The sequence below is a fragment of the Dendrobates tinctorius genome, unplaced genomic scaffold (genome assembly GCF_039654945.1).
Source record: "Dendrobates tinctorius isolate UK_male_01 unplaced genomic scaffold, ASM3965494v1 ptg000062l, whole genome shotgun sequence".
In the NCBI taxonomy this organism is placed as follows: domain Eukaryota; kingdom Metazoa; phylum Chordata; class Amphibia; order Anura; family Dendrobatidae; genus Dendrobates; species Dendrobates tinctorius.
In genome coordinates, this window is record NW_027361730.1 from 28,841,359 (window position 1) to 28,865,518 (window position 24,160).

The 24,160-nt window shown below is 42.8% G+C and overlaps 1 protein-coding gene across 1 annotated transcript; it reads left to right on the plus strand.

The window, feature by feature from the left end:
* Positions 1–758: 758 nt before the first annotated feature.
* CD276 (CD276 molecule) lies at positions 759–18,958 on the plus strand. The gene is made up of 8 exons (XM_073579462.1): positions 759–1,160; positions 6,917–6,975; positions 9,624–9,971; positions 10,057–10,353; positions 12,516–12,656; positions 13,436–13,474; positions 13,601–13,633; positions 18,270–18,958. Exons 2-8 carry the CDS (start codon positions 6,936–6,938, stop codon positions 18,293–18,295), a joined length of 924 nt encoding a protein of 307 aa, XP_073435563.1. The 5' UTR covers positions 759–1,160; positions 6,917–6,935; the 3' UTR covers positions 18,296–18,958.
* The last annotated feature ends 5,202 nt before the right edge of the window (positions 18,959–24,160 follow it).

Consider the following 24,160-nt stretch of genomic DNA (forward strand, 5'->3'; position numbering starts at 1 on the left):
CTGCTGTGTACAGTACCATTATATTCCCTATGGGAATAAAAAACCGCAGTGCAGACGGTGCGGATTTTTCCGCGCGGTTTTGAAACTGCAGAAAGAATTGACATGTCAAAGCAAAGCATACTGCGCATGCGCTAGCTATGAATGCTTAGCGCATGTGCAAAAAATGGCGTACACCTACTCCAATTCAGCAATAAGCTGCCGGCGGGCAAGGATGGGGAGGCGGCACACATCGGGACCGACCTCGCTTTCATCGCCCGCCAAAGGGTAGGTGACAGATTCTCTTTAAAAAATACATACAAGAATATATTTGGTATAGCTGAATCTATGCCTGTTGTAAAATCTTAAGAACCTGTATGGTAAAGAGAAAAAATGGAAATGTCACAATTCGGTTGGGGCAGATAAGTAACACTGTGTTGTACGCAAAGAATACACGTATGTACATGCAACTTGCCGCTCATGGAAACCACCATATGGAGACGGGCGGTGTGACATTTTCTGGGACTTTTACCAACATTTTTTTTTTGTTGCACAGACTCCTTTCTAAGCAACCCCTCATTTTTACGCCAAGATAGCAGTAGTACGACTGTAGGAGACGGCGGCCATGCTGCGGTGCGTGTCATGTCACAATAGCCATAAACAGTGTATAGTCAGCACAAGCAGCAATATATGGAGGAGCCCCCCCCCCCAAAAAAAAGACTGCCATAGATGGGAAGGAGAAACGTGCAGGGTCACCAGCACTGATATTTCTACATAACAGGACGGCTAGCATAAGTGCCTGCAAGGGGCACCTGCTAATGGCGCCGCCTGAGGACACAGCCGCGGAGAAGTTGATGGGGTCACCGGGCTGGGCCGGCATTACGCTGTAGGCTATGGAGACAGCCGCCTCTTCCACAGGAGGGCGGATGGGAGTGACAGGAAATCTGGCCTCCCCAGCACCGCTACTCACAGGCCGCCTCCACCAAGAGGCCTTTGTCAGAGCCGCAGCCAATGAGTTGTCTCGCCCCCTCATCCTCCCGCTGCCATCGCATGATCTCACCACAGGATGGGAAGGGGAAGCAGACTGAGCATGGACCCGCTCACAGGGCGGCAGTGAGCACGGCTTCCTGTGGCACATGCCGGCGGCCTGAGGGGTCGTGTCACCAGCGCCCACGTTGTGCCAGGTACGTGCTGTGTCTTTTGTGTAGTGTGGAGACGTCTGTCATGGCATCGTACCGTGTGTGCGTGGAGGGCTGCGCTACCGCACTGTGTGTTCTAAGGCGCGACTTTAGAGCAAGTTGTGTCCTTTAAGTGAGGCCATAGTTATAAGGGTATGTGCACACACAGCGTCTTTTTCAGGCGAATTACGCCGAAAGCCCCACTAAAAAGCTTTTAAAAATACTAAAAAGAGTGACTATCTGTAATGGAAAAGCGTCTTCAGGCACTTCTTCCTTCTTTTGGCGCTTCTCTTAATCACTTGAGGCTTCGAAAGCCAAGAAGTGGCTAAGCGCAGTGATCGGTCCAGTCTCCAGCAAGAAGGCGCCTCATTAAACGCCGCTGGAATTTTCATGGAACGTCTGTAGTGTTCTGCTTCCAAAACTCAGCGTCAAAACATCGTTGTTTGAACAGAACCATAGGTGTGGGTCACATATTGTCTTCTGTGATCAGTGTCACCATCGGGGGCCACGTCCTCCACCTCCCGCATGACGGGATTTGGGCGTATGCGATAACGGGGCCATTGACTACAATGACGCATGATCACTGCGATCAGTCACGCACCATGTTCGGCTGTATACGCCTATTGGAGACAGGCAGTAAGACATATTCCCCTACTTCTTACTGGCGGGCTCAGCTAGGCGTATACCGCCGTAAATGTGTGAGATTTATGAGCTGTGCTACCAATAGGTGAGGCATGTAAGGCAATATGGTGAGATCTGCCACCAGGCGCTGAAAGTGACACCGTGTAACAATTTGCTACGATCAAGGCCAGTTTTAGGCAAAGTTGAAAATGGGACCCAAAATGCTAACATATTGCACATCACACAGAAGCATTTCAATTGTATTTACATGCACTGAGTTCAGGCCGCTAAATGAGTGTGATCGACAATATTGAAGCCGTTCAACACTTGTTTCCCGGCCTCTTTCCACCATCTGAGAAAGAATGATGGGGACAGAACAATCACTAACAGATCACCATACAGTATCATGTTATCAGCAGCACATCTACAGTTTACACCCCATAGTCCTCCATATAATATAATGTGCCCCATAGTCCTCCATATAGTGTAATACACTCCTCATAGTCCTCCATATAGTTTAATATGCTCCCCATAGTCATCCATATAGTATAATACACTCCTCATAGCTATATATATATATACACTCAGTCCTCCATATAGTATAAGACACTCATAGTGCTCCATATAGTATGATACACCTCCAATCATTCATGTAGTACAATTCACTTCCCACAGTATAATGCACCCCATAGTTATTCATATAGTATAATGTATTCCCTATAGTCCTCGATACAGTATAATGCAGCCCCCCATTGACTATAATGCAGCCCCTTATATAGTATAATGTAGCCCCTCCATAGAATACAATGTAGCACTCCACATATAGTATAATGCAGCCTCAATAGAATATCATTTAGCCCCCTCATAAAGTATAATGAAGCCCCCATACAATATAATGCAGCCCCCCATAGAATACAATGTAGCCCCCTCATAGAGTCTGATGCAATCACCCCCCATAGAATATAATGTAGCCCCCCATACTATGTAACAAAGCCTCCACCATAGAATATAATGTACCCCCCCATGGTATATATATATATAGCACAGTACCATGGTATATAGCACAGCCCGCATCCCCCCCCCCCCGCCGAGAATGGCCCCATAGTCCATGAAAAAAAACCCCACATTCCTCACCTTTCCTCGTGCCCGCGCTGCTCCCAGCTCCTGTCTCAGCGGCTGCACACAGTGAGTGCGCGATGACATCATCGCGTACCTGCCATGTCAGAGGCAGAGCGGGGAATGATGGAAGAGGGAGCGTCAGCTGACGCTCTCTCCTCCATCATTGCTTTGATCTGTACCAGCGTCTATGACGCCGGTATAGTTCAATGCGGCGGCTGGGGGAGTCGGCGCTGGCTGCAGGCGGGCCCCCCTGCCTCACGAGCCCCATAGCGGCTGTGTGATGTTCCGCTAGCTGGGGGCCCCTGGGGGAGCGGGGGCCTTAGGCAGCTGCCTGGTCTGGCGGCCCTGCCTCCAGTGTCATTTTGCAACCTGTGACATAGTTGCATGTTTCCAAATGTATTGGATTTTCTGTAGCTGATTGCACATCACATGCTACACACATTGAAGTCTATGGAATGCAAGTTGCATGGAACATGCGACCTGTCACGCAACAGCGAATAGTCATGCAACAGCAATTTGCAGACCAGTATTACAAATATTTTTGTCTTGTGAATAAAATTAGTGGAGCAACACTTTAAAGGGGTTTTCCTGGACTTTATTCCCCCTGTCCCTCTCCTCCGAAAGGGTTAAGATCTTATTGGCATATAGTTGGTAACTAAAGAAACCAGCTGTCAATCAGTGTGACATCGGCAAAGCAGAAGAGAAGGAACTGCTCCCAACATGATGACACCGGAAGCAGGAGAGGTCCGCACCTGCTCTAAGGCGGGAGAGATCGTCGCAGGGCAAAACGGCCACGTAATTAGCAACTACCTGGTGGTAAGTTCTCAGCCCACAGGAACAAATAAATGTCACGGATAACCCCTTTAAGTATGGATTTCAATTAAATTAAGAATTATACTGAATCTTTTCCAGAGCTGTTGGTCAATTTATTTAGCTCTTTCTTCTCTGACTTGGTGTTGGCTGTCTGCTTGTACAGTGAGACAGGTTCTCTTCGCGGTGGGGCCAGTCATTTGAATATACCTTTCAGCCTGCTTGTTTGTTTTCCTTTTCCATCTATCTCCACCCCTTCATCATTGACTGACAGATCTGGTTTCATAGAGCCAGGGAAGGGTGGAGATAGGTGGGGAGGTGTATATAAATGATTGGCCCCGCTATGAAGCACCAAGCGCCTGTACTTAGTTTGAACAGTCACTCTGTGCTGACAATCCCTTTAAACTACAAGTCTGCAGTCACTCTATGTGATTGCAGACTTATGAATGCTCCCACTGCGCCATGGGAGGATTCGCCGACACTGGGAACAGTGGTCATGTGATCGCAAGCATGCTATATGCATACTCCTAGCCACAATCTGACTAGACTGTTCCAGGCCTCGCTCAATACATTTGCATTGAGCAACACTGATCTCGTCTACTTTGAATGTGCCCAAGAGTATGCATATCACATACTTGCGCTATCATGACTACCTTTCACACCATCAGAGATTCCTCACAGTGTGTATTGCGTGCAATGTGAGAATTCACAAATCTGCAGCCAAATAGAGTGGCTGCAGAGTTGTAGTTGAAGACGGGACCACCTATGTAAGGCTTTTTTTCCTCTAACAACCCCCCCCCCACCACCACCACCACAACAGCACACCGGAGGATGTATCCCCTTAACTAATAAGAACAGGAAACACAAAATGTCAAATAGCCCCTCCCACATCCTCCCCTCAGTGTTGCTCCTGTCCCTATCAGGGCCACCCAATGAGCCCTTATCTATAGATTTGGGCAGACTTTCCTGGAAAGCAGCTTTTCTTGTAACCATAACTACAGCCAGGAGAGTGGGCGAATTACAGGCTCTCTCGATTAACGAGTACTTCATGAGGGCCCTGGAGGACCGAATTATTCTTCAATTAGACCCATCGTTCCTACCTAAGGTTGTTTCAGAAATTCACAGGTCTCAGAAAATAATCCTTCCCTCCTTCTGTCAAAAAACAACAAATGGAAAGGAAAGGGAGTTCCACACTCTGGATGTACGGAGAATAGGTCTTCACTATCTCCCAGAAACTGAGAAGTGTAGGAAAGCCCGAGAAGACCTCCAAATCCACAACTGGAAGCTGCAGTTGTCTGATCGTCTCTGCTTCGTACAGACGATGATCAGATCGCCTGTATGTAGCAGAAATGTTCACTTGCTATGAGCGCCTACCAATGGGTGGCGCTCATAGCAATCCAGCTGACAACCATAGAGGTCTGCTGGAGACCTCTGGTTGTCATGCCAAGCCATCGGTAACCCGGAAGTCACGTGAGGGTCTCCGATGGGCGGGATTTCCTGTGCGCTTACAGGAAGTTGACAGCGGCATTTAACAGGTTAACAGCTGCAGGTGGATTGCCATTCCACCCGTGGCTGTTAGAGACATGACATGTGCTGGAAAAAATGTAGGCTCAGTGCTGGAGCCCACATCAAAGATTCCAACATGGGCCTACTATTGCGCCCACCGTCGAAAAAGGGTTAAAGACTTCGCCTTTGGGAGAAAAGTCCTCCAGGCTATTATCCCTCCCTAACATTACTCTTGGGTATTTCTGTAGTGTGCTGTTGTTGGGGGTTATTAGAGAAAATAGAATTAGACTTAGGCCTGTTTCACACTTCAGTTTTTTTGTGTCAGTTAAAATCCGTCAAAATGGCGTAAAGCGGATCCGTTGTTAACTGATGTAGACGGATGCCACCGGACTGTTTTTTTTTTTGACAGATCCGATGAATGAAGAATTTTAAAGGAACCGCAGCCCAGAGAGAGAGAATTTTTTTTTTTCAGCCGCCAGAACAGACTTTAGGGTTAAATTTCCGACCGAGTGAAGACTTTCGGGCATGCGCAGTGTGAAGTGCGGATCCTGCCGGCCGAAAAAACGTTACATGCTCCGTTCGGGCATGTCGGCGGACGGCAAAATTTTGACGGATCCGCAAAAAAGCGGATCCAATGGATGGCCATCCGTCAAGATCCGCCGGTAATGCAACTCAATGGGGAAAAAAAACTGATCCGCCAAACAAAATGGCGGATCGTTTTTTTTTTTGCAAAACGGCGGATCTTGACTGATGGACAAAAACTGAAGTGTGAAACATGCCTTACCGGTAATTCGCTAATCCACCACGACAGCGTGGGTAATTCCCTCCCCCTGCTTATTAATTTTCCACTATTCAAATAAGAAGAAGGAAATATCATTTGAAGCATTCACACTGCTGTAGTTCTTTTATAATAATACTGAGGGGAGGATGTGGGAGCGGCTATTTGACCTCTTTTGTGTTTCCTATCCCTATTAGGAAAGGGGTTATATCCTCACGTGTGCTGTCATGGTGAGTTATTAGAAACCGCATTTCCGGTAATGTAGTGCAAGAGGTATCTAATTGTAGACACCCACAGATGTGTAGGTCTGCAGTATAGAGATGGCTTATATAGGCACCAGTTCAGAACCAATGTTAAATTTTACCCTTTTATCAAAGGGGAAACTGACAGGTTAATTAATTTTCCTACATCTTGCCACTCTGTCCATTGTGTATGGGACAACTGAACCATGTAGACAGTGAATACAGTGCCCAGGATTTCTTCTCCTCCTAACTGTGGCCTTGCAGTGAGTCATAGTAATTGTGGGAACACGTTGGAGCCCCCAGCAAACATTTAGCACCTACCCTATGGATAGCACTTCTGGGGAAAGCAATATGTCCTCTATAATTCAACATACCTGAACCTTCTTTCCCAAACCTCTGCTGTCATATTACTGTTGTGTCGCCCTTGTAAAACCTATGTTGTCAGCCGGTCTCACGAATTTGTTTCTAGTATGTATGGCCAGCTTTACTCTTGGAAGTGTAAATCCGTAGACTGATAACTGCAGATTGTGTTTAGTGTTAAAAAGTGACATTTTGCACACCACGATGTGTTGTGTGTCTTGTGCGTTATCTCGTCGATCTGGGGTTGTCGGTCAGGATATTATGCCTGCAATTCCCTGATTTGTCATCACTGAAAATGTAGCTAATATCCATTCTTTATTTTCTAGTTCCTACTGACCCTAAAACATGGATGCCTTGTGCCTTCTCTTTCTTCTTCCTTTATGCAGTAAGTTTTGCAAGTATATATCAGGAGAGAATGAAATGCATTATAGGGGTAACCTTCCTTTCAGTGACAAGCGCCATAAACTCAGCGCCAAGTACCAGATTGAGTTCTGCTCTCTAGTCCTAGGCCGTATTTCTGTAGAGAATGCGTCTGCTGTGACATTTGACATTAGTGCATACATGAGCGACCTGATTGGCTGCTCACATTTTAATTCTCTCTTGAATTATTGTGAAGACACATTTGTGTAATTTGTGCCTGGGCCTATTTAGGAGGCACTACATATGTATTACGATGATATGGAGGCACAGACTTCAGCAACATCATGGAGACTTTGGCTATGAGCTTGTTAGGCCAAAAACACATGTCCAAATGATTATGGCCCATGGCTGGATAGCAGTATCTGGGCTAATCGTGGGTTTCCTAGCCCAAACGAACAACTTCATAGAGTATGTACCTTTAGACCTTCAGTCGGGACACGTATTGCATATGGAGAAAATGATCTACAAGTCATTATTAGACTGGAAAAAAATTGCAGAAGACCCACTTTGAATTCTATGGCTTTCATGAGAACATAAAAAATTAGGTCCTTAGAAGGTCTTACAATTAGGGACACACATCAGATGTACAATAGCACATGACAAATTACATAGTTATTATTTATAAAAAACTAGGCTACCTGCAGAAGCAGTGTGTGAATAATTACAGTGCCTTGTGAAAGTATTCGACCCCCCCCTGGAACTTTTGAACCTTTTCCTACATATCATGCTTCAAACATAAAGATACCAAACATAAACTTTTGGTGAAGAATCAACAACAAGTGGAACATAATTGTGAAGTTGAACGAAATTTATTGGTTATTTTAAATTTTTGTGGAAAGTCAAAAACTGAAAAGTGGGGCGTGCAATATTATTCGGCCCCTTTAACTTAATAATTTGTTGCGCCACCTTTTGCTGCGATTACAGCTGCAAGTCGCTTGGGGTATGTCTCTATTAGTTTTGTACATCGAGACTTTAATTCTTGCCCATTCTTCCTTGGCAAACAGGTCGAGCTCAGTGAGGTTTGATGGAGATCGTTTGTGAACAGCAGTTTTCAGCTCTTTCCACAGATTCTCGATTGGATTCAGGTCTGGACTTTGACTTGGCCATTCTAACACCTAGATATGTTTATTTGTGAACCATTCCATTGTAGATTTTGCTTTATGTTTGGGATCATTGTCTTGTTGGGAGACAAATCTCCGTCCCAGACTCAGGTCTTTTGCAGACTCCCAACAGGTTTTCTTCAAGAATGGTCCTGTATTTGGCTCCATCCATCTTCCAATCAATTTTATCCATCTTCCCTGTCCCTGCTGAAGAAAAGCAGCCCAAAACCATGATGCTGCCACCACCATGTTTGACAGTGGGGATGGTGTGTTCAGGGTGATGAGCTGTGTTGCCTTTACGCCAAACATATCGTTTGGCATTGTTGCCAAAAAGTTCGATTTTTGGTTTCATCTGACCAGAGCACCTTCTTCCACATGTTTGGTGTGTCTCCAAGGTGGCTTGTTGCAAACTTTAAACAACACTTTTTATGGATATCTTTGAGAAATGGCTTTCTTCTTGCCACTCTTCCATAAAGGCCAGATTTGTGCAGTGTACGACTGATTGTTGTCCTATGAACAGACTGTCCCACCTCATCTGTAGATCTCTGCAGTTCATCCAGAGTGATCATGGGCCTCTTGGCTGCATCTCTGATCAGTCTTCTCCTTGTTTGAGATGGAAGTTTAGAGGGATGGCCGAGTCTTGGTAGATTTGCAGTGGTATATTACTCCTTCCATTTCAATATGATCGCTTGCATAGTGCTCCTTGGGATGTTTAAAGTTTTGGAAATCATTTTGGATCCAAATCCAGCTTTAAACTTCTCCACAACAGTATCACGGACCTGCCTGTTGTGTTCCTTGGTCTTCATGATGCTCTCTGTGCTTCAAACAGAACCCTGAGACTATGACAGAGCAGGTTCATTTATACGGAGACTTGGTTACACACAGGTGGATTATATTCATCATCATTAGTCATTTAGGACAACATTGGATCATTCAGAGATCCACAATGAACTTCTGGAGTGAGTTTGCTGCACCGAAAGTAAAGGGGCCGAATAATATTGCACGCCCCACTTTTCAGTTTTTGACTTTCCACGAAAATTTAAAATCACCAATAAATTTCGTTCAACTTCACAATTGTGTTCCACTTGTTGTTGATTCTTCACCAAAAATTTACATTTGGTATCTTTATGTTGGAAGCATGATATGTGGGAAAAGGTTGAAAAGTTCCAGGGGGCCGAATACTTTCGCAAGCCACTGTAAGTACACATTACCCTTTATAACTCCTATGAAGGAAGAATGTGCTGCTAATCAAATGCCCTTGATTAATTATTCATCTGCAAGTGTGACCATGTCTATAAAAAGCCACAGTGTCATTATTTGTGGTGTTGATCTGAGGTTGTATTTGCCTAGTTTTACAGCCACTAAGAACCATTTTTTTTTTGTATGTTCTGATATGTAAAACCGTAAAAGTCAAAGAGGGTGTAATGAATTTTCCTCCTGCCTGTTAGGGCTCCAGAAATGACCACCTCTCTTTTTAATGCTGTCTTTTTGCATTTTTTTTTTTTTTTTAAAGGATCTATTGAAGTCATTGTGCCTGATTTTCCGGTCACTGGGATCCTGGATGAAGATGTCGTACTTCCATGCAGCTTTTCTCCTCCACTTGGATTTTCCTTGCAGGACCTGAGTGTGTTTTGGGAGATTACAAAACTCCAGCAGGTTCATGCTTACACCCAAGGACAAGAACAACTAGAGAAACAAGATCCTAAATTTATTAACCGGACACAACTTTTTCTTGGACAGCTACCAGCGGGCAATATGTCTCTCTTACTGCACAAAGTCAGTTTATCTGATGAAGGCAGCTATACATGTTTTGTAAATGTGGGGAACTCCAGTTCAGCTGCTGTAAGTCTTCAGGTGGCAGGTAAGCATTATATGTGGGTCCGAATCTCGTTGGTGACATTCAGCTGGTGATGTTCAGTTAACCCATATGTTTCACTTAACCACAGCCTTCTACACTAAGCCAACTTTGTATATGGATCCTAGTGAAGGACTTAAACCTGGTGACCAGGTAACAGTAACCTGCCATACCTACCGCGGATATCCTCAGGCTGAAATACTGTGGCAAGATGGAAGTGGGAAGAACCTTACAGAAAATATTACAGCATCTCAAGTAGCCAATGAAGAAGGCTTGTTCCATGTGCAGAGCTCTATCCGTGTAATCCTGGAGACCAATGACACTTACACTTGCCTGGTATATAATCCTGTGCTGCAGATGGTGACTCATGCATCACTCAGTGTCACAGGTCAGTGCAGGAAATACATCACTTAGTCATAGGTCAGTCACCAGATGTTTGGCTTTTGTGTGTAAGAACAGCAGAGAACCCCTTCCTCCATTTACAGTAAATCAGTCTGCACAAGGCAGTTAGTGTATATCCATTTGATAATGCTAGTTTAGTACTATTCAGAATACATTATCACTTGTTGTTTTTATACACCTGTGGTCCAATAAAATCGAATCGGGACCATAGCACACAACTGCTGAATGACTACGGTAACCTATTCATTTCTATTGCAGTGTAGTATGTTAATATATGCAAATATTTGTCATTAATGCTATTGGCTGGGTACATTGTGTAAAAGTTCCCTTCAAATATTACTTTTTTCAGCCAATCTGACATCAGCCATGGATACATAATCTTAATATTCTTTATTTTTTTTATATAGCGCTAACATATTCTGCAGCGCTTTACAGTTTGCACACATTATCATCGCTGTTTCTGATGGGGCTCACAATCTAAATTCCCTATCAGTATGTCTTTGGAATGTGGGAGGAAACCGGAAAACCCGGAGGAAACCCATACAAACTCCTATACATGCCCACTGGGCTCTATAGTTACTGAGGCCTGCAGTTGCATCTTTCCTCACTTGTGTAGATCGAGTGGAAAGTAACATTGGAGGTTCACTTTACATTTTTAGTTCACACACATTCTTTCCATCAATGTATAGATGCAGAGCAGTTTCCCATGCATAATCAGAAGTTAGCCAATTTTAACAATTAAATTTGTGTTTACGTACTCTGCTATTCTGTTATTTTTTTATGTTATATATTTTTTTTTTTTTTAATATTTTCTAGACCTGGTTTTCTTAGGGATTGTCCAAGCTTGGAACAAAAGTCTGCAGTCACTGTGACTGCAGATTACCCCAATTCCCCTGTAGTAGTTACTTGGCCAAGTGTATATAGCTTACATACTTGGTCACCTGCTAATTAGACACATTTGGTTGCGCTCATTTCACTTCTATGTGGGAAGCCGAACTAGTAGTGATGAGTGAACGTGTTCGGTAGCGTGCTTATCTTTGCTCGCTAGTGTGCTAATAGAGAATCTTCGACATGTTCAAATACTATGTTTGAGTCACCACGGCTGTTCAACAGCCACAACACATGCATGGATTGTCTGTTTGTTAGGCAATCCCTGCATGTGTTTCGGCTGTCGAGCAGCCGTGGCGACTCAAACATAGAGTATCTTGGACGTGTTTGCATACTATTAGCACACCAGAGTGGTAAGATAACCCCGATACCGAGCACATTCACTCATCACTACTAACGAGTAGTCGTCAAGTTGGCTTGTTAACACAAGTATGAAAACTAGACACGTGGTCACATGACTTCCACCCCATTGCGCCAGGAATACTGAAGAATTGTGATAACGTGACTGAAGACTTAACAATTATTATAACTACATATGTCTCCCTAATCAGGCTATCCTATTTTCTAGTATATTACTCAGTGCCTAAGTACTAGTTTGATGTATTTTCAGTAGTGGTGTTTTTTTTTTTTACGCATTTCTTGGCTTGTTGAAAAAACAAAGTGTGCAGCAGAATAATGTATCAATCACAAATAGTCACACACTTAAATAAAAAGGCACCAAAAACACTCCGGTTCTTTACATGTGCTTTAAAACACAGGAAAAAAAGTACGTATGACATACTACAAGTTCTGATGCTACCATTTGTTGCTATGGTAAGAAACTAATACAGATCATTAGTTTACTGTGGGCAGCACTGTGGCTCAGTGGTTAGCACTGGAGTCCTGGGTTCAAATCCCACCAAGACAACATCTGCAAGAAGTTTGTATGTTCTCCCTGTGTTTGTGTGGGTTTCCTTCGGGTTCTCCATTTTCCTCCCACATTCCAAAGACATACTGATAGGGAATCTAGATTGTGAGCCCCATCGGGGACAGTGATTATAATGTGTGCAAAACTGTAAAGCGCTGCAGGATATGTTAGCGCTATATAAAAAGAGAGATTACTATTACTGTACATATAAAAGGGTTAGAATTGAATATAAAAGGGTTGGCCTCTTTTGGTTGAGTCCACCCAATTGTTGAAGTTCTGTGCCAACTAAATTCTTTAATTTATTGATTGAATTCAGTAGCTTTATTTAATTTATATCATGTTTTTGTGTAAAGGTCAACATCTTTCTTTCCCTTTGGTCGTTGTGTGGGTGACGGTCGGGCTGTGTGCTTGCCTGTTTGGTCTTCTAGTTGCTCTGGCATGCGTGTGCAGAAAACATCTCAAACAGAGCTGTGAGGAGGAGCAGGAAGAAGCAGGTAACTAGAAGAAATCATGGACTGGGTCACAATATCACTCTGCTGTGATGGAAGATATTGGCGCTGCACTATATATCAGTGTGGATGCGTGTCCTGTAGCTTTTAGGCTGCAACATAACATAGTAGCAAGCAAAAGAATAAGATTTTAGCAAATCAACTCTACTGGCCTGCGTTGGGGATTTTTAATATATAGGTCTTATTAGTGTTTGCCAGAGCTCATGGCAAGTATTTTCTGGCCACTAATACATGGACTGTGTGGACTTTTATCATTGTGGATTTCCCTACAGATTTGTTGCAGACTTTTTTTTTTTTCTGTTTTTTTTTGTAGTGGTAGCAAGTCTGACCCCTGTAAACTCACCCTAGAACAAATTTGGGGTGTCTGGGGCAGAGACATAGCAAAAGAATATGATGTACTCATAGGAAGATGCATTAGACCTTGCATTTGCTAAAATGGTTCAGTGTAATCTGTGTTTAACCCTTTAACAAAAAATGACGCACATGTATATCATTGCTGCCATGCACATGTAATCGGTGGGAATAGTAGATATCAGGCGTTTATCACTTATCCTGTGTTCTCACATCGGTGCAGCTGTGTATCCTTTGAGCATACAAGTACCACGGCCACAGCACCATGTCTCTTTGCCATTAAGGAGTTTGGGGTACTATGGCACCCACAAAAGCACCTTGTTATAAATATTCTATAGTTACTTATTGTTCACTGAGAGAATAAATTTGCCCATCAAGTTTAACAATATTCTTACTTAATGTCTGTAAAATAGGCAATGAAGAGCGTGAGGAAAATGGAGAGTTAAAAACAGGTATGGTTAAACATAAATGGAGAAAAACGTGTTCTATAGAAGGCTGTCCTGCTTTTATTGTTTGTTTGGTTTTTTTTTTGACTGATGATGCCACTGAAAATATAATACACAAATCTCTTTTTACAGCTATGCAGCCTCTAAAAACCAGCTCAGCAGAAGGTAAGACACTGGTTTAAAAAAAAATGTAGACTTTCGAGAATAAAATGATCAATAGAAGTTGGAGTAGAATGGTAGAGCAAGACGGTAATAAGAAATCCTCTCATACACAACAGATAAAATATCTTTTGAAACAATATTTTTCTTTGGTTGACCTCTATAAATGGCTATTTGAAAAGTCTTCTGACGTTAGTACTAAAGCAGTTTTTCTGTATCAGAACCCATGTCTGGTAACCCCGCTTTGTTTCTTACAACCACTCATGCCAGAACTGACCCCATGCTTTACTGTGAAAGTTTTAGCATTCGCAGCATCAGTTTTGACACTGGTCTACTCGTTACTCCATGTTTATCATCCGTAATATCTAGCATAAAATAAGTCACATTCAGAAGTTTGAAGCAGTTCACAGAGAATCCTGAAAATAAATTCGTATGTCAATCCATTATGAAACTGAATGCCAAATCATTCTTATATTTCTTTTATTTGACAGATTGTAAAATGACAATTTAAAAACAAGCTGTATGCTCTGTCTTTCGTCTCTCACAATTCCTTGACCAAATCTTGTTGTTCTTACTCCAGCTAAATTGCTGAAGCCCAGTGTTAATGGGGTTGTCAATGAGTGGGCAGTGGGTGGTGCTGGTCACTGGAGCTTGCTGGGAGTTTGGTGGGGCTTCGCACATACACTGCACCAAATCTGCTGCTGTGTGAAGACATCAGTGACACAGAGCTTTCTCATTCACACAGCAGAGGCTTTGTCACACAACAGATTACATCAGTGACTGCCATCCCCTGTGCAGATTAGAAGCTGCAGACCCTCATCACTGGCTATCCCACAGTCTGTTCTCACTGCTGCCAGCAGCCAGGGACAGTGAGGGAAGAAATTACTGATAATGAGTTATGTATTGTAATCATGGAGTGGCCCAGAATACAGGACGATTTTCCTTCCTCACTAGATTCACTTTCCATAGATCACTGTTCAGTGTGTGTCTGGGGGAGGAGCAGCTCTCTGCACTGAGGCTGCTGGAGGGGAAGAATTCGTTACTGTGTGATGAGGGCTGCTTCATGTGGACGGGAAGGGCCTGTAGCTATGGAGGGTGGGGTTGTTGCTATAGAGGGCATGTTTGGAGTAGAGTAGGAGGTTACGACTAGTTCTCATTTCAATCCCATAGCACACCCCCCCATTGGACGTTCTGTTCAGAATATCTAGAAAACCATGCAAACTAGTGACAGAAAGTAAATTGCTTATTGTCATAATTCTGCAGCCCAGATATGTACTGAGATTATGTGAAAAGCCCAGACAACCCCTTTAAGGAACCAGTGGGGAGCCAGGCAAGGGTCCAGGAGCGTCATTTGCTGCTCTACCTAGTTTTATCATCCATATCCGCAACAGTAGAATTTAACTTTTTACTTTTTTTTTATTGAAGTCATTTCGAACAAATTGTTTTTTTTCGGCAAAAGATATTGATTTGCTGTGGCTTTAAATATCCTACTGTAAATTTTGCAGCACGTTGCTGAAATTTTTTACCTTCTCATACACTTGTTAATTAACTTTATTCTTATACAGATTTTCTGTAAGCAAATCAGCACAGAAAATCCACAGCATATATAAACCACATGGACATACCATAACATGGAATTTTTTTACATGGACAGCCAGGTTTGTGTGTTGCTTACCCATAGAAGAGATGGCACTGTGGGGAGGGAAAATTAAATGGCAGTGTAAAGGTCCATTTACATTTAGCGATGCACCAGCGATCCCGACAATGATACGACCCGGTCAGGATCGCTTGTGCATCGCTAAGTGGTCGCTAGTGAGCTGCCAAACAGGCAGATCTCACCAGCGATGCAGCGGTAGTCGTTACTTACCTGTCAGACGGCAGCTCTGTTGACTACTTCTGCCGCGTCCATGCATCACTCGTCGGCGCCAGCAGGAAGCCGACAACGAGAAATGGACTAGGACGATCTTGCGCGATCAACGATATCCAGCGGGGAGCCGGTCGGAGGTAAGTTATTATATCACGCATGGGGGGAACTTTGCTTTGGTTTTAAGTATGTTTTAAACTGTTATTGTTAATAAAGTTTTGCCTTTTTACTTAGTATTGTGGTGTGCATTCCCTACAGTGGTACTTTTTCTTGTGTTGTCCATTTTGCCTGCCACTGGCATTGCACCCGCTTATAAATAGACCAACCCTCATATCAGTAGTGCACCTAGGCTTCATTATTGGTCGGAGGTAAGTGTCACATGTAGCGATATCGCTACCGATATCGCTGTTGCGTCTCAAAATCGGTGACGCTTTAGCGATATCGCTGTGTGTAAAAGGCCCTTAAGGCTGTGAAACCTAGAATCAATTATGTGAATCAGATATGTCAGCTTATAGGATTTCATTTACTTTTTTACAGGAAAGATCTGCTAATGTATTGATGTTAGAGATCACTGGACACTAGAGTTGAGCGACTTTGGTCGGATCGGGTTTTATGAAATAAAATTTGTTTCAGATGAAACTGGTCCGACTAGGGCAAAAAAAGTCGGAGATTCGTCCGAAACCCGACCCCAATGCAAGTCAATGAGGAATAAAAGTCGGCATTGAGTGGATGAATGTCATATGATAGGTCTATATGGAGAGCTACATATTATTCTGTTTTAAGGTTATACAATTAGGTCCAGAATTATTTGGACAGTGACACAAGTTTGGCATTTTAGCTGTTTATCAAAATATATTCAAGACAGTTATATAAATAATATGGACTTAAACTGCAGACTCTCAACTTTAATTTGAGGCTATTCACATCCTAACTGGAGTAAGGATTTAGGAATTAAAACTCTTTAATATGTAGCTGCCTCTGTTTAAAGGGACCAAAAATAATTGGGCCGTTATCTCAAAAGCTCTTTAATGGCATGCATGAGCTATTTCCTTGTTAAGTCAAGATCAGTTAAGCAGGACAAAGGTCTGGAGCTGATTCCAGGTGTGACATTTGGAATCTTGCGGTGAACCCACAACATTTGCTCAAAGGGGTTCTCAGTGGTAGAAAAACAGATCATTACTAGGCTGAAAAATGAAGAAATCCTTCAGAGGTAGCTGAAATGTTAAGGCCCCGTTACACTAAACGATGCACCAGCGTTCCCGACAACGATACGACCTTGTCAGGATCACTGGTGAACTGCCAGACAGGCAGCTTCACCAGCGATCAGCACCAGTGAGGACGCTGGTTTCTAAGGTACACATCGGGTTACTAAGTGACGCGTGTCACTTAGTAACCCGATATTTACCTTGGATACCAGCTCCCAGCGCCTGCTTAGAGTGCTGGGAGCCTCGCTGATCGTTGGCTCCCGCTGCCACACGCAGCGATGCACGCTGGCCAGCGGGAGAGCAACGATCAAAAAACGGCCGTGCACGATCAGCGATACCCGGCGGGGAGGCGGTCGCTGATCCCCGTCACACACAGCGATCTCGCTGGTGAGATCGCTGTGGCGTCACAAAATCAGCGATCTCGCTAGCGAGATTGCTGTGTGTGACGGGGCCTTTAGGATTGGCCAGATTAACAGTTTGATACATTCTTAAAAAAAAATAGTGCACTGGTGAGCTTGGGAATTCAAAAAGTCCTGGACGTCCATGAAAGACAACAGTGTAGGATGATCACAGAATCCTTTTGCATGGTAAAAAAAAAAAACCCTTCACAACATCCACCCAAGTGAAAAACACTCTCCAGAAGACTTCATGAGAGCAAATACAGAGGGTTCACCACAATGTGCAAACCATTAATTAGCCTTAAAAGCATTCTTGGACAGATGAAACTAAGATCAACCTGTACTTGAATAATGGGGAAAAAGAAAACTTGGAACGACTCTTGATCTAAGGCACACCAAATCATCTGTAAAACATAGTGGAGGCAATGTGCTGGCATGGGCATGCATGTCTTCCAATGGCACAGGGTTACTAGTGGTTATTGAATGATACAACTGAAGATAGAAGCAGCCAGATGAATGATGAGGTGTACAGGGCTATACTTTCTGCTCAGATTCAACCAAATGTTGCAAGGTTGATTGGACGGCACTTCACATTACTGATGGACAATGACACAAAACATACTGCAAAAGCAAACCAGTGTTTTTAAGGCACAGTAGTGGAATATTCTGCAATGGCCAAGTCAAACACCAGATCTCAACCTCATTGAGCATGCATTTCACATGCTTGAAGCAAAAAGACCCGCAAACAAGCAACAATTGAAATCAGCTTCAGTAAATGCCTGGCATAGCGCATCACAAAGGAGGAAATCTATTATTTTATAATTCCATGGCTTCCAGACTTCAGGCAGTCATTGTGTGTAAAGTATTAAAAATGAACATTTCATTCATGATAAGGTTAATTTGTCCAATTACTTTTGAGCTGCTGAAATGAGGAGGCTTTGTAGAAAAATGGTTACAATTCCGAAACATTCCACAGGATACTAGGTCACTGTCCAAATATTTTGAGACCTAACTGTAGCTGATCTATATAGGGAGCATAGCATGCTTCATAGTATAAGAAATGGTGCAGGATTAGGCTATGTTGAATATGTATTAGAAATTCTGACAAGTTTTAATTTTCATCTGTTGACCCAGTCTGCTGACTTGTTGATCTCAACCGTATTATCTCATTTCAGGTGATGACACTTCAACTTTAGAATGACATTTACACAATGATCTGGAAAATTCACACTGCACTCTAGCCTCGAAGGATGAAGGAACCTTTCATGGAATACGTGGGTTTGCCTTCCTGTGCGGAATTATACTTGGCCCAATGTGTAAAAACATTCTATATTAGTAGTAACGATAGAAGGCCGTAGGATAACACTGTTTTTGTCCACTCTGCTGCTTAATGTTTCAGTGGTGAGAGCTGGATCAATGGTGATTACTTTTGGGAAGTAAAGTTAATTATGGCATATTTTAATTACATACATACAATGCAGAACTGCACATTTTAAGTACCCATTATCACTTTCCAAATATTTTTTTAATTTCTTTGATTTGTGTGAACACTGAATGTTCTTATTAGTGTCTGAACTGGTCATTGAATGTTCATTCTGTATCGGAGTTGTTACATTTCCTTAGTTCTGCAGGTTCAGAAATCTACAGGAATGTGATAAATCTCACAGAAGCTTGTAATGTATTACCCATTTTGCAAAAAAAAAGTAATTTAAAAAAAAAAAAAAAGCAGTACAGTGCCTAATACATTGTATGTTTTTATGGCAATAAAGTTTGATACATTATTCTGCCTGGGAACTACAACATTAAGGGATTTACTATTTTCTTGTAAGACGTTTTAAATAAAATGCTTTCTTGTCATGAAAAATGTGTTTATCATATTAGAAAGTAGAGAATGAAGCACTAAGATTATTACAAATTAAAGGATTTTTCTGGAGCACATATTCATGGCATATAATATAGGATAAATGACAACATGGCTGGTTCCTTGAATTCTGTTAACACCCTACTGATGATTCTGGTTCAGGTACCTGCCCTGAAAAGTACAGCTCTTGCTTGGTGGTCTGTCCTTAGAGAGGTGCCCGGAAAGTGTTAGGCCACGTTCACACTATCAGTATTTGGTCAGTATTTTACCTCCGTATGTGTAAGCCAAAACCAGGATCAGGTGATGAATACAGAAGTGGTGACGGGTTTCTATTATACTTTTCCTTATTGTACCTCTCCTGGTTTTGGCTAAAGCCCCCGTTACACACTGCGATATCGCTAGCAATATCGCTGTAAAGTCACCGATTTTGTGACCTTACAGTGATATTGCCAGCGATATCGCTGCATGTGATACTTACCTCCGACCGGCTCCCCCGCTGGTTATCGCTGATCGCGCGAGAAGCTGCTGGACCATTCCTCGTCGGTCACTTCCTGCGGTGACGACGAGCGACGCTTGGAGCCGGGCGGGAGGACGCAGGATCGCCGCGTCTGACGGGTAAGTAGCGATCCCCGTCCCCAGCGATGTCGCTGGTGAGATCTGCCTGAGTGGCAGCTCACTAGCGACCACCCAGCGATTCACCAGCGATCCTGACCGCGTCATATCGCTGGTCGGGATCGCTGGTGAGTCGCTAGGTGTAACGGTACCCTTACAAATAAGGAGGTAAAATACTGAATGTATGAATGTGGCATTAGTCTGACAGTTCATTATGTTATAGGGGTAGACTTGCCAGGAGCGCTTTCAGAGGTATGGTTGTGTTTTGTTCATAACACAAAAAAACAGAAGCACTTCAGCCTCCATTATGTATGTGCTATATACGATCACATCCCATGTTCAAAACGTGCCACCATGCTGTGGACAGAAGGAATGGCGCCTGTTTGTGTAATGCACCATTTTGGCTTGCTGGTCATACTTCTGTTATAAAGTTTTAATGCGTCTTTACCCTCATACTTATAGTAGATGTTGCATGGCTAAAAGCTTAAGCTTCTTTCTGGATTTTTTTTTTTTTTTTTTTATTGCTCAGTTTAACTGCTCTATTTTTGTTGGTCTGAATCCAAGAGGAAAGGTTACTCACTCACTGAAAAATAGGACTTCTATCTTGCTGACTAATGCATATTCCCAAAGAAAACTCTGTATATAAAAAAAAAAAAAAGCTAGCCTCCGTATCCGCTTGAAACACTAACCATATATTTGCTTGTTACTGCAACTGAATGCTCTACATATTGCTTTTTTGTGCCTATACTTTCTAGCCGCTAAAAGGATATATTCACATGAGGCAGGTTTGTTGCAGAAATGTAATAGACCGTCCTATTCTTTATACAAAGTTCACACGGACGTATAAAAAGGAAAAAAAAAAAAGTCTTCTTATCCAGTAAAACAGATGATGATTTTTTTTTTTACCTGTATTGTCATCCAAATGGCATCTATTTTTATACATCAGCAGTGAATAAATTAACAAAATTAAACAGTTTCCTATCTTAATACAGGAGAAGTATCCGTAAAAATCGGCTGCTATACAATACATGGGAAACGATTTTATAATCTTTGCATGATTCATATTTTGGATGCGAGTCGCCTATTCAGATATATGTAGGCGACTGCATGCTGCAATTTTTTTTTTTCATGAAACAAAAGGTCATCTGAACAGACCCATTGAATAACATTGGTCCGAGTATTTTCCACAAACAGCACTTGGATTGAAAATATGTGCACAAGGCCTTAGAATGGGGCTTGCAGAAATCCATGGCAGAAGCGGCTAGAGCAGGAGATGGTGAGCTATGCAGATATATAGCTTTCCATCCTCTGATTCAATATTTTAATTCAACAAGCTGTTTAAATGTTTCAAGGACTCGTAGAGAGAGCCTGCAAGTCCTGCTTCTCCTGCCCACACACACAATGATTGACAACTCTGACTGCACACAGTGTCATCCAGGAAAAGCTGTTAATCATCGTTTGTGTAGGTGGGGAAACTTGGAAACATGACGGATCCACTTGATACCACATTTGGACAGGGAAGATTTAATAATCTGATATGAAGTGAAGTTAGACAGAAATAAATGTAGAAACCTGGAACAAAATATTTTAAATTGGGCAGCATACCCCATATGTCCTGGCTTTCTGCTGGATCTCTGCATCAGATTTCATTCCTTGCAATGAAAAGTCTTGATCAATTGAATACTGTTTTGAAACTGATAGCCAAAATTGAATTTGCTAATCAGTTGAAAACTATTGTTCCCATTGTCAAAAGTACTAACAATGTTTGGGGGTCTGTGCACTCTTTGCCTTTTGTTGCTCTTTCTGAGCAGTTTTGTCTCAAAACCTGAAGGATTTCCTAGTCCCAGCAAAGTGAATGAGAATCCTGAAGCTTCAGGCACATGTTGCTTATTTTTTTTCATCGCAGATTTGCAGGAGATACAAATCTGCAACATGTTCATTATTTGTGTTTTTGCTGCATGTTTTACTCATACTAATGTAAAAAACACATGCAAAAAAAGTAAAATGCACACCTATTTTCGTGCCAACACATTAGTATTTTCAGCAGATTTTCTGCTGCAAAACCAGAGCATGTGCACATAGTCAGTGTATAGGGACACATTTTATTGACAATAGGAATAATAATATTCAGCTGTAAAAGTATTCATACATTTACAAGAAATATTAACACCTTAGTGACTGGTCAGATTTCAAGAATTTTGCCCGGTGTCACTATGTGGTAATTAACTCTGGAACGCTTCAACATGTCTCATTGATTTTTAGATTGTTTTTTCGTGACACATTTACCATTATCATAAAGTATAATAATACACTACTGTTCAAAAGTTTAAGGTCACTTAGAAATTTCCTTATTTTTGAAAGAAAAGCACAGTTTTTTTTCCAATGAAGCTAATATTAAATGATTCAGAAATACACTCTATATATTGTTAATGTGGTAAATGACTATTCTAGCTGCAAACATCTGGTTTGTAATGCAATATCTTCATAGGTGTATAGAGGCCCATTTCCAACAACCATCAGTCCGGTGTTCTTATGATACTTTGTGTTTGCTAACTGTGTAAAGCCCCCGTTACACATAGCGATATTGCTAGCAATATCGCTGTAACGTCACCGATTTTGTGACATAGCGATATTGCTAGAGATATCGCTATGTCTGATACTTACCTCCGACCGGCTCCCCTGCTGCTCATCGCTGGTCGTGCGAGAAGGTCCTGGATCATTTCTCGTCTGCCACTTCCTGCTGGGCTTCAGGTTGCGCCGACGAGCGACACGGGCGAGAGGACGTCAGGATCGCTGCGTCTGACAGGTAAGTAGCGACCCCCGATCCCTGCTATGTCGCCGGTGAGATCTGCCTGTGTGGTAGCTCACTAGCGACCACTTAGCGATGCACCAGCGATCCTAACCGCGTCATATCGTTGTCGGGATCACTGGTGCATCGCTAAGTGTAACGGTACCCAAAGAAGGCTAAATGGATGGTTAGAATACCCTTGAAAACCCTTGTGCAAGTATGTTAGCACAGCTGAAAACAGTTTGGCTGATTAGAGAAGCTATAAACCTGACCTTCCTTTGAGCTAGTTGAGAATCTGGAGCATTACCTTTGTTTGTTCCATTAAACTCTCAAAATGGCCAGAAAAAAAGAACTTTCATGTGAAACTCGACAGTCTAGTTTTGTTCTTAGAAATGAAGGCTATTCCATGCAAGAAATTGCCTTGAAACTGAAGACTTCCTACAACTCCCTTCAGAGGAGAGCACAAACTGGCTCTAACCAGAGTAGAAAGAGAAGTGCGAGGCCCCGCTGCACAACTGAGCAACAAGACAAGTACATTAGAGTCTGTAGTTTGCGCAGCCTCACATGTCCTCATCTGGCAGCTTCATTAAATAGTACACGCAAGACGCCAGTGTCAATGTCTACAGTAAAGAGGCAACTCCTGGATGCTGGCCTTCAGGGCAGAGTGGAAAAGAAAAAGCCATATCTGAGACTGGCTAATAAAAGGAAAAGATTAATATGGGCAAAAGAACACAGACATTGGACAGAGGAAGATTGGAAAAAAAGTGTTATGGACTGACGAATCCAAGTTTTTGAGGTGTTTGGATCACACAGAAGAACATTTGTGAGACGCAGAACAAGTGAAAAGATGCTAGAAGAGTGCCTGACACCATCTGTCAAGCATGGTGGAGGTAATGTGATGGTCTGGGGTTGCTTTGGTGCTGGTAAAGTGGGAGATTTGTACAAGGTAAAAGCGATTTTGAATAAGGAAGGCTATCGCTCCATTTTGCAATGCCATTCCATACTCTGTGGACAGCGCTTGATTGGAGCCAATTTAATCCTACAACAGGACAATGACCCAAAGCACACCTCCAAATTATGCAATAACTAGGGAAGAAGCAGGCAGCTGATATTCTATCTGTAATGGAGTAGCCAGCGCAGTCACCAGATCTCAACCCCATTGAGCTGTTGTGGGAGCAGCTTGACCGTATGGTACGCAAAAAGTGCCCATCAAGCCAAACCAACTTGTGGGAGGAGCTTCTGGAAGCATGGGGTGAAATTTCTCCAGATTACCTCAGCAAGTTAACTGCTTCTATGACAAAGGTCTGCAATGCTGTAATTGTTGCAAAGGGAGAATTCTTTGACGAAAGCATACGTATAAAGGATAGAGTCCTTCAGAATTGTTCCACCGACTCATTAAAGGGAATCTGTCACCCCTTTTTTTTGAGATATCATATAATGATATCATTCAATTGTGTGTCACATAAGGATTCTCTTAGTACTTTTGGGTTCCAAAACAAGATGCCCAGCTTGTGAGGCATGTCATTCATCAAATCAGAGTGTGGTATGTGTCCACTGTCTAAGGGTGGTTTCACATTAGCGTTTCAGGGCTCAGCGATGGCCTGCGCACGGCCGCCGCTAAGCCCCACCCCCCTGCTGCGCCTCCTCCGGTAGCTCCGCCTACGGGAGCATGATGCTGCATGCGTCCCCTAACTTTATCACTGGGGACACAGGCTGTGCGCAGTATGCATTTGGCAGCGCATGGGTCCTTTTGACGGTGCGCCGACCAGTGCCAAATGCAACCTGTTGCAATTTGGTTGTGCTCG

Coding starts and splice junctions, on each gene's coding strand:
- CD276 (XM_073579462.1), top strand. CDS start 6,936: ATGGATGCCTTGTGCCTTCTCTTTCTTCTTCCTTTATGCA. Junction 9,972..10,056: donor TGTAAGTCTTCAGGTGGCAG/GTAAGCATTATA, acceptor ACTTAACCACAG/CCTTCTACACTAAGCCAACT. Junction 12,657..13,435: donor GGAGGAGCAGGAAGAAGCAG/GTAACTAGAAGA, acceptor TCTGTAAAATAG/GCAATGAAGAGCGTGAGGAA.